Source organism: Lolium perenne, chromosome 2 (genome assembly GCF_019359855.2).
Source record: "Lolium perenne isolate Kyuss_39 chromosome 2, Kyuss_2.0, whole genome shotgun sequence".
NCBI classification, from domain to species: Eukaryota; Viridiplantae; Streptophyta; class Magnoliopsida; order Poales; family Poaceae; genus Lolium; species Lolium perenne.
Window position 1 is genome coordinate 204,124,219 of NC_067245.2, and position 10,372 is coordinate 204,134,590.

General features: G+C 45.4%; 1 protein-coding gene across 4 annotated transcripts; it reads left to right on the plus strand.

Moving 5' to 3' along the window:
* Nucleotides 1-851: 851 nt before the first annotated feature.
* LOC127321554 (protein MEI2-like 4) lies at nucleotides 852-9,673 on the plus strand. 4 transcript variants are annotated; one of them, XM_051350579.2, is made up of 15 exons: nucleotides 852-993; nucleotides 1,606-1,711; nucleotides 1,904-1,949; nucleotides 2,345-2,671; nucleotides 3,084-3,499; nucleotides 3,574-3,732; nucleotides 3,925-4,044; nucleotides 4,116-4,264; nucleotides 5,260-5,351; nucleotides 5,431-5,880; nucleotides 6,168-6,804; nucleotides 6,914-6,998; nucleotides 7,111-7,179; nucleotides 7,455-7,634; nucleotides 8,923-9,673. In XM_051350579.2, the coding sequence occupies exons 2-15, from the start codon at nucleotides 1,625-1,627 to the stop codon at nucleotides 9,094-9,096; spliced, it is 2,991 nt and encodes a 996-aa protein (XP_051206539.1). In that variant the 5' UTR covers nucleotides 852-993; nucleotides 1,606-1,624; the 3' UTR covers nucleotides 9,097-9,673. The 4 variants fall into 4 exon arrangements, with proteins under 4 accessions (XP_051206539.1, XP_051206541.1, XP_071682526.1 ...); XM_051350581.2 differs by having other exon boundaries at nucleotides 3,928-4,044; XM_051350580.2 differs by having other exon boundaries at nucleotides 867-995; nucleotides 1,603-1,711.
* Nucleotides 9,674-10,372: the final 699 nt, after the last annotated feature.

The window sequence follows — 10,372 nt, forward strand, 5'->3', positions numbered from 1 at the left end:
GTAACAACGCGAAAGCGCCCAGATAATTCCAGACAAGCAGCAGTAGGCCCTGTCTTCGTGCAGGTGTTCCGAAGCTGGGTAAATCGCGTACCAGCATCCCGTGTGCACTCCGTCCTATGGCCCCTACTTCTTCTCATCCTCGCGAGGATCCCTCCTCCGAGGTACCGTCGAATAGGCAACGACAGCGGCAGCAACTGGCCGGAGCGGTCCAGCCTCGTCCTCGATCGACCCACGCACACGCGACACGCGACACGCACACGTCTCGTACTGCCCAGCGTTATCCTGTCCCGCACCGGACAACGCCCGCACGTCACCACCGCTCCGTCCCCGTCCTAACGCCGCTTCCCACCCTCCGCCACGTGGGTCCCCATCCCCTGACCCTCGCTGACGCGTGGGGCTCCCTGGCCCGGGTGGTGACGCGAGCGGACTGGCCAGGGAGTTATCCGGCGGTGAGCCTACCGCCGCGGGGACCGCACCGGGCGCGGTATATATACGGCCCCGCGCCCTCCTGTTTCGCGTTTCCATTTACTTGTTTCAACAAATTAATTTAATAACATCACCATTTCGCCGCTTTTTAAACATAGATATTTCTGCCCTTCGTCTCCGCTTCGTCTCGTCTACGCCACCGCCAGTCCTCCACCACCACCGCCTCGCCGGAACTCCCCCTGGCCGGAGCAGCTCTACGGCGCCGCATCGTCGCGGACCGCGGAATGGGGAGGAGCGGAGGGCCGCCTGCTGCCGCGCCCGCTCGCTAGGGTTAGCTGCGCCGCGCGCCGCGGGGGCGGAGCTTGCTCTCCGACTCAGAGCTTGGCTGGGTTCCCCTGCACGGGCACTAGCTGCCGCGGCCGCCGCGCGCCGCGTGATCCGCCCGTCTGGAAGCGGACCCGTCCTGCCTCGTGCCATGGAGCCGTCTCCTCCGCGGGCGGCGACGGGCTGCGTGTTCCTCTCCAGCCTCTGAGACGACCGGGAACGGGGATCTCAGCTGCCGATCTGGTGAGCCTGCCTGCTGCTTCTTCCGTTTCCGCAGCGATTTTTCCGGGTTTTTCTGCACGCGAAATCAGGGTGCGGTTTTTTGTGTACTACTATGCTTGAATTCCTTCCTGGCGGTTTCTTTTTGTGGTAATCTTTTGTGCGTATCTCGGTTGCTTGCGTGCGATCTGCGCTCCGCCTCCGAGGGTGCTTCCCTTGGTGCGGTATTTTGGTCTGCTCCGCCTTCCCTTTTATTTTTGATCACGAGTTTCTTGTGCGCTCCGGGCTCGGCGACGACGAGGTGCATTAATTTCCCCGTCGTCTTCTTGGCCGCTTTGCGGCTAGCAGTTACTAGTAGTATTTTCAGAGCTCAGAGTTCTGCTCCGATTTTTTGTTCTACTAGCAGAATCCTTTCGAGTCGGTCACAATTCGGGTTGTTCCGGTCCAGAATTCCGCAGAGTTTCTCCCGTCTTCCCTTGCCCAGTTCTCTCGGGAGTTCGAATTTCCGTTCATTCTCGGTCAGATTTAGTCCCCGTTACTGCATTTCCGCAGCGGTTCCTGCCGTTTTCTTCTTTGATCCGCTTCAGTCCAGCCACTGGAGTCGCTGAAACTTGGTGTATCTGTCTGTCTTTCAAGGTGCCTACCAGCCAGCAGGATGCCAACCAGAGCCATGGAACAGCAGAGGCACCACATGCCCCCGTTCCACCTCCCCGCCGACTCCGAATCCTCATTCTCCCGTCAGGTAAAGCCAACTGCAACAGCCGAATTATTGCCCGCTCTCCTTAATAAATGATGATGTCTAATGATGGACTGGGCTCTTGCGTTGGGCCAGGGATAATAATATTGTTTAGTACTGTTTGGGTGACTCTGCTACTGTATCATTGACAACTAGGCTTAGGCTAATCACGTTTATTCATATCCAATTATTTTGTAGAGGCCAGTTGGACCTTTCAGGCAGGAGCCTTGCCATGAGAATGTTGGTGAGTACCCGAGCGTATGTGTAATTTGTGGTTGCTTGTTAATTTTTCTTGGGGGAGTTTATCCCGAATAAATAAAAATGTGGCCTAGCGGAGAACTGTTACACAAGTTTGTTGGGATATGTGGGGGCATCCGAGGTTCCGCATCTGGGAAAATTGATAGAACAAGATTTGAGTATGTGTATGGCTGTTTCCAGGTAGCTTAAGGTAGCTGTCCTGCTATATATAGGTGAGGCAGCTTATTTGGTACGCACATGCTCTCACAGGGTGTAGTGACAGGCGAAACTGTGAATGTTGCCTGCACAATTCTTCCAGTGAAGAATGCTAATGTTGCTTATCACATTTTTTTTTTTGCGCTTTGTGTTAGTGTTGGCTGATCTGTTTCTTCTGAAAAACAGAAAGGTTCTCATTGATTTCGGGAAGCAAGTCTGTTGCATCATCTCCAGTTCATATGCTCAGGCCTGCTGGCGTGGATCAGTTAGAGCTTATGGAACCACATAAGCCGATGGACCAGAAAACTCCCTTTGGCGAGCACAAGTTTTTGGGCCAACAAAGGCATGCTAACCTGCCGCCAACCCTGTGGAGACCTGATCAAGATACTGTACAACAACATGATTCGAAGCCATTGGCTTTATTTCCAAATGTTAGAAAGGGACATTTAAATATGACCCACTATGAGAATGGACTTTTCTCAAGCTCCCTTCCAGACATTTTTGACAAGAAATGTGAGTCCTCGTTTCTGTCTTTTGCTTTTTTACTTCATTTAGCGCTTCATAACACTGGATAATGCACTGCTTCCATGAAAGATGGTACACATATCTTCAGTACATAGATAAATGATTAGTACGCGGATCAACAGAAAGGTTAAGGACAATAAGGTAGATATGAGTGGAAATGAATATGAATAAGAAGACTTTTATTTGCTTATACACAAGAAACTTGCTTACTTTATCGACTGTTTCACTTGATTGAATCCTGAGCTTTTTACCAAAACATTCTATTGAGAAATGAGATAATTTGGCCTATGCTTTTCATGCTACATCTCAGTAAGGAATGACACTATCTGTCCCATGCGTTCCATGCTACATCCAAGTGAGAAATGAGACAGTTAACCAATTTTTATTTGCTAATGTGCAGTGAGACTAACACCCAATAATGGCCTTGTTGGCCAGCCAGTCGGAAAGGAACTCAACCATGATGATGATGAGCCTTTTGAGTTAACTCAGGAAATTGAGGCACAAGTAATTGGCAATCTGCTTCCTGATGATGATGACTTATTATCAGGTGTTCTTGATAATGTGGGGTACCCTGCCCTTGCTAATAACAGAGATGACATTGATGATGATATATTCTCTACTGGAGGTGGATTGGAACTGGAAGCTGATGAAAATAACAAACTGTTAAAACTTAACGGTGGAGGCAACAACGGTCAGAGTAGGTTAAATGGCCTATTGTATGGAGAAACCTCATATGGGGAACACCCCTCGAGAACCCTTTTTGTTAGAAATATGAATTCCAATGTTGAGGACTCTGAATTGAAGCTCCTATTTGAGGTAAGTCTTCATCTTCCAGCTAGACTTGTCCCAAGCAATACATCTTACTTACTGATTTTATGTTCTTCTTTTAGCAATATGGGGACATCCAAAGACTTTATACTGCATACAAACATCATGGTTTTGTGATGATTTCTTACTACGATATAAGATCGGCAGAACATGCCATGAAGGCGCTCCAAAGCAAGCAATCCAGGCACTGGAAACTTGACATACATTACTCCATCCCAAAGGTACCCCCTTAACATAATGCAGTTCTGACTCGAGGATGCTGGTGATCCCTTGACATTACTTACTGCATAATATTATGATGTTTGTTTCCTATTATCTATTTAAGTAGTCAGTACTTGTTGTCGGTTGGCACTAGAAATATGTATCTGCAAGAATGTTCATGCTTACACATTCTAACGGTGACTTTGTCCCAGCAGGAGAATCCTTTGGAGAAAGATAATAACCAGGGTACACTTGCAGTGATTAACCTTGACCCATCTGTAACTAATGATGATCTTCAGCATATATTTGGTGGCTATGGTGAAATCAAGGAGGTATTTCCACGTACTATCTAGCTATTACCTCAGCTGGAACACCACCAATACTAACGACCTTTTTTTATCAGATACATGAGACTTCACAAAAGAGTCGTTACAAATCCATTGAGTTTTATGATTCTAGAGCAGCTGAAGCTGCATTTTATGCTTTAAACATGAGAGACATTGCAGGAAAGAAAATCAAATTAGAGCCTTGCTGCCTGGGCGACAATAAACGGTACACTGATGACCATAATTTTCTTTCAATGCTTGAGTTGTTCAAAGATTGGCATATCTCAAGCTTTTCTCTGTTTTGAATCTTTCATTGATTTTCTTCTCTTATTATTTTTTGCGTAGCAGTTGCTTAAAATTGGAGAAAAATAGCCCTGTCCATTTTTAGTGTTTCTAGCATACGTTACTTTTCGAAAAACCTTCATACACACCTTGTGTCTGTAACTCTGCATGATTTATTTTTTCGAAAACACATACTTTGTATCGGAAGAACCGAAGAAGGCATTGAAATGGCACAAGGTACAACCAACGAAGCCATAATGCAACAACCGAAGAATCAGCAAAAGAAACACAAACTGCTAGCAAAAGAAGCAGTAAAAAGTAAAAACTAGCATAAAAACTGCCATTTCAAGCAAAAAGAAGCAAGAGGCCTAAAGCCTCATGAAACAGCAGCACATGGGGGTTGAGCATGTAGCGGCAACGTTCACAGCTCCACTCCATGTTTCTGGAATTTGTGAAATTTGCAATTCATCTATATTTATCATCCTGCATATAGTGTGAAGTCGGTAGACACTTTTACTGGATGTATACCACTGTTTAATGTGCTGCTACCGTTCACACGGAATGGAATGATGCAAAATAATTTTTGTCTCTCATAGAATAGGAACAGATAAACTTGTGATTTGACTTGTAGTCTTCTACTAATTGTTTTAGTTGAGTTAGCATTTGCACTTGAATTCATAGTTGGTTGTATGTCTCTAGTATTCAGGGCTGCAAAAATGAAAATGTGCTTTGTATAATTGTATTTTGGAACAAATTCAGTAGGTGTAGAAACTCTTTACATATGATGTGTGGGAAAAAGTGTTTTACAACTTGATACAGAATATGCCCTCTTGTTTATCATACATGTCTGAACTATTTTTGAAGGGAAGACCAAAAACTTTTGATTTTCTTTATGCTATTCTTACATATGTGTTAGTAATCCTAGCTTTTGCACGACAGTTTGATGCAGCAAAGGCCTCCTGTGTTGGAGCAGGAAGAGTTTGGTGCATGCAGACTAGGAAATGCCAACAGTCTGCCATCAACTTACTATGGTATGCAGTTCTATTTCAAATCACGAACATGCTTCTACTGCTAGTTGTATTTATTAACCTGTGTATGTCATAATGCAAGGCACTGTCAATATGGCATCCATGCCATCCACTGGCCCTGAACATGGGATCACTCGGGTTCTGCGTTCCAGAGTACAGCCTTCAATAAACCAATTCAGGGAGGGAACTTTCCTGGATGGTCTGTCAAGTACTAGGCAAAACATATCCTCTCCTGTTAGAATTGCAACTGCAGGGACACATAACAACCAGTCTGCTCTTGGTGAGCATGGCCATTCACTTGGAAAGATGAATGGACACTTGAATTATGGATTTCAAGGGAATGGAGCTTTCAATCCACATTCCCTTCCTGAGTTCCACACTGGCCAAAGCAATGGCATTCCTTACAACTTAAGCACCATACCACCCATTGGAGTTAAGAGCAATTCTAGAACTGCTGAAGGAATAGATAACAGGCATCTTTACAAAGTTGGTTGTGCTAAACTTGGTGGTCATTCTTCTGGTCATAGTGAAGGTACTAACTTTGGGTTCCCTTATTTGCGGACATATCCATATTATTTCTAGAGGAAACACTGTTACCATTAGATCCACTTGGCATCTCAGATCCCTCCCACCTTTCTGTCATTTTCTCATAAATGTCATTTTAGAAGCATGCTTTCATATCAATAATAAGGAAAGCTTTTATAGCTTCATGCTTATTGGAATAACCTAATTAATTTACATTGAAGCTTGCAACTAGCCTGATTAGACAATGCATGCTATTTAATCATGCTTACTTGGGCATGCCTTATGTTCTTGTAGCACTTGGGTTTTCAAGAACTGGAAGCTGCCCCCTCCATGGCCACCAATTAGCGTGGAATAATACAAATAACTCCCAGCATCATACCTCTTCTCCCATGCTATGGCCAAACACAGGGCCATTTATCAATAATACACCAGCTCGTCCTCCGGCGCAAGTGCATGGTATTTCGAGAGCATCTCGCATGCCTGAAAATGCCCTTGCAGCGAGTCATCATGTTGGATCTGCACCGGCTGTCAATCCATCAATCTGGGATAGGAGAAATGGATATGCAGGGGAGCTGATGGAAGCACCAAGTTTCCATCCTGGGAGTGTTGGAAGCATGGGTTTCTCTGATAGTCCACGTCTGCATCAGTTGGAGCTCACTGGCATGTTTCCCCAGAATGGAGGGAACCCAGCCATGTCCCCTGGGCATGTTAGTGCTCGATCTCATCAGAGGGGGCATATGTTTCATGGAAGGAGTCATATAGGTCCCCTTCCATCCTCATTTGATTCACCGGGTGAACGTACAAGGAGCCGAAGAAACGAGTCATGTTCTAATCAATCTGATAACAAAAGGCAGTATGAGCTTGATGTCGAACGTATAGTCTGTGGCGAGGATTCCAGGACTACATTAATGATAAAGAATATCCCAAACAAGTATACCTCTTGGACTTGCAGATTTTATTCTAGTTTTTGTGCAAGCGTCTCTCTGTTTGAAGTCATGCGGTGTTTTGATGTTCCTATTATTATCTTAATGGTTTCCCAGGTATACTTCTAAGATGCTTTTGACCGCTATTGATGAAAATCACAAAGGAACTTATGATTTCATCTACCTGCCAATTGACTTTAAGGTGAGCAGACCTTTTATTTGTATAAACAGCTGTTCCCTTGTTTGTACTTGCTTTGATGTTACTTGCATACAGGTATACAGTGTCCTAACAGTTGCTAATCTGCATTTTTCAGAATAAATGCAATGTGGGTTATGCATTCATCAACATGATCAGTCCTGAGCATATTGTTCCATTTTATAAGGTGAGATGTTACGAGCTATCAAATGGCTGCATTGTATTAGATAAAGCTTCACTTTGACTGTTTTTCTGCAATCCTTTTTTTTCACGCTGGCCTTGTCCTTCCTCATTTATCTTTCCTATACCTGTATTACTGTATCATGCCACGTTGCATGCATTTTGGATATTTCATGTCAGGTAGTCAAAGCTGCAACTTTACCAGTTATAGTTTCAGGCCACTAAGCATTTTTCTGCGACCCTATTGTCAACTGATATCTGAACATGCCTGTCTTTTTTCAGATATTTCATGGGAAAAGGTGGGAGAAATTTAACAGTGAGAAGGTGGCATCACTTGCATATGCTAGAATCCAAGGAAAATCATCTCTAATAGCTCACTTCCAGAACTCAAGTTTGATGAACGAGGATAAACGCTGCCGCCCTATACTCTTCCACTCAGATGGTCCAAACGCAGGAGATCAAGTATGTTTTCTGATTGTCCATTTCTATATGCTCTATTACTGTTTTGTGAAGGGCACTTGACTGGGTATTGCTAACTAAATGGCGTGTACCTGGCTATCTTGCTATGGGCAGTGCAATGACCATGCAATACATGAGCACCCTAATGCTCTATAATAAAAGTTTGTAGTAGCATGAAACAAACCAGCTGGTGAATAGTTGAGCTCACTTTTGCCCATATGATTTATATCTGAGAAAATACTGTCAGTGATAAAGTGCATGCAAATGCAAGAGTAATTAGTAAGGTAAAACATGCCCAGAATTTGTTATACAACAAACTTGGCATGAGGGGCCCTCCTGGAGTTCATCAATTTTACACTGAAACCATGTGGCGAGTGCTGAAAGTAGCATTTGGTCAGCACCAACCCTCGGAAACTGCTGGTTCTGACTAAAGACACTTGCATTCAAAATCTGAATGTAATCCTCGCATATTCTGGAATCCATGTTACTTTGAAGGCAAATATCTCATATTCCTTGAATATAAAGTTGACTAGCATCCCTTTTATATTACTATAAAAGCCTATTTGAGTTACAGTTCTTTTCCCTGGGTAGAGTTGTAGTCCTGCAAAATCCATGAATCCCGGTTCACTAGCAATGGTATCCCTTAACTTTTATGAGCATTTCCATCCAAGGAGGCTACTAGGTTTAATATAGCCCACATAGTGATATTCTAGAATCGAGTTATCACCAATGGGGTCTTAGCACTTCTTGTCTCAAGCCTTTTGTGGTGGATAATATCTTGCATTTTGAAGTAATGCAGTGTGCCTTGTTGCGCAGTTAATTTTTTTTCTTGCACCATATCAGAATCACCTGTCCTAGATAGCAATCTCAATTCCTTCAGAATTTTTGTCCAAAGAAATACCCTAAAAAAGTTCTTATGAATTAAAATTTTACAAATCAAGAAACCAAGCACAATCCTCCCTTCCTCCTAAAATTCTTTGAACCGATGAGGCCCTTTTGGATTCAAGCATATGCTTGCCATTCATCTTTCTGGGTGTTGCTATATTTTGTAGTGACATCATGGGCTCATCGTGCCCTTCACATAAAGTGATATTTGGATATTGGTTATAGGTTAGGGAGCGGGAAATAAAACTATCTTGTCATTCCCATGCTTGACATTTGGTCGGGTGATGAATTTTGTATATTGAATTTCATGACAAGAATGCCCCTTGACAATAAGACAATAGTTTTTCTTCAACCTTGAATTTACAGTCTGAAATGATAGTTTGCTTTTGATCTGACCTTTTTGCAGGAACCGTTTCCAGTGGGAACACACATCCGTTCTAGGCCTGGGAGATCCAGGATTTTGAGCTGTGAAGAAAGTCACCGGGACATCCTGTCAACCTCTGCCAGCAGTTGGACTCCTTCTAACGGAGGCAGCCACTCTTCAGGCTACCCCAAGGAGGCTGATCCAACCACGGCTTGAAAGCTGAAGCACTAACCACACCATCCAACCTTTTGACAGTTGCAATCCCAGTTTCGCACTACCATCTTTTTTCCACCGTTTTGCTTTGTTTGGTATGTTGATAGCATGTAGCTATGTACTTCAACGTTGTGGGTTACTGGAGGCTCCCTAGAGGCTGCAAGTTTTGTTGCTGAGGAAGAAGCAAGGGGATGGACAGAGGGTGCTCCCAGCTTCTCCTGAGCCTATATGCGTATTAACTGAAGGCCGCTGAAGGCAGAACTCACAGGGAGGTCTCCAAGATTTTGGACTGTTAAGGTATAACCCAGTATTGTACAGGGTTTCCTAGTAAGAATATGCATGATTCCGGGGGCAGCCAAAGCCTGAAAACGTTTACTCTGTTTTGGTGCTGTAGTATGAAAGGCAGCCTGTGCACCACTGCGTCTTTCAATACTGTTTTGATGTTAATTTCACACTGTAGTACTGTGTGCTGGAGAGCTCGATTTTGGGTGTCAGGAATGTAGTCCGTGCGGTGCTACTGAAGCTCAAGTGTATGTATAGACAGCATGGTATCGTAATTTACTGCCCTTGTTTTGGATGAGGTGTTTCTGGTCCCGAGCTCAACTGCACACGTTTTGTGGACCGTCCATTGTTGTGGGGATGTGTGCCTGTGAGCGTAGTGAATGTCAGATACGTCCTGCAGACACGGGTTGGAACAGGAGGATACGCGTAGAGTACGAAGGTCTACAGTGGATCGGGGAGCGACGGACGTTGAGAGGCCGTTCCGGTGTGGCTGAGATGGGATTTATCTGTTCTGGTGGTACATGGCAGATGTGCTGATGGACCGAGCGGCTTGACGGAGAGCACCAGAGGGAACCCGGTGGCGACGGAGAGCACCAGAGGGAACCCGGCGACGTCGGAGCCATCCTGCAGAGCCGCAATGGCTTCCGTCTCGATTGCGTCAAAGAAATTGACCAGGAGGCCGTCGGATCTCGCGAGCATGCGTCTGTTGGCGACAAACTGGCGGGTGAAGAGGTGGTTGGGGTCGTGCAGCGCCTGCGGGACGGAGGCCTTGGGGTCTTGGGGATGCGGTACACGCCGGGGATATCAACGTCGCACCATTGCCGGCGCTGGCGGCGTCGAGGTAGGCGGGGAAGTGGACGCAGAGGGAGAGCATGGCGGCGGAGGCGGTGAAGATGACGTAGCAGGGGAGGCGGAGCTCCTTGGCCACCGGTATGACCATGGACGCGAGCGCGACGTCGGGCACGAGCGCGGACGCTCTGGCGCCGGCGAGGATGTG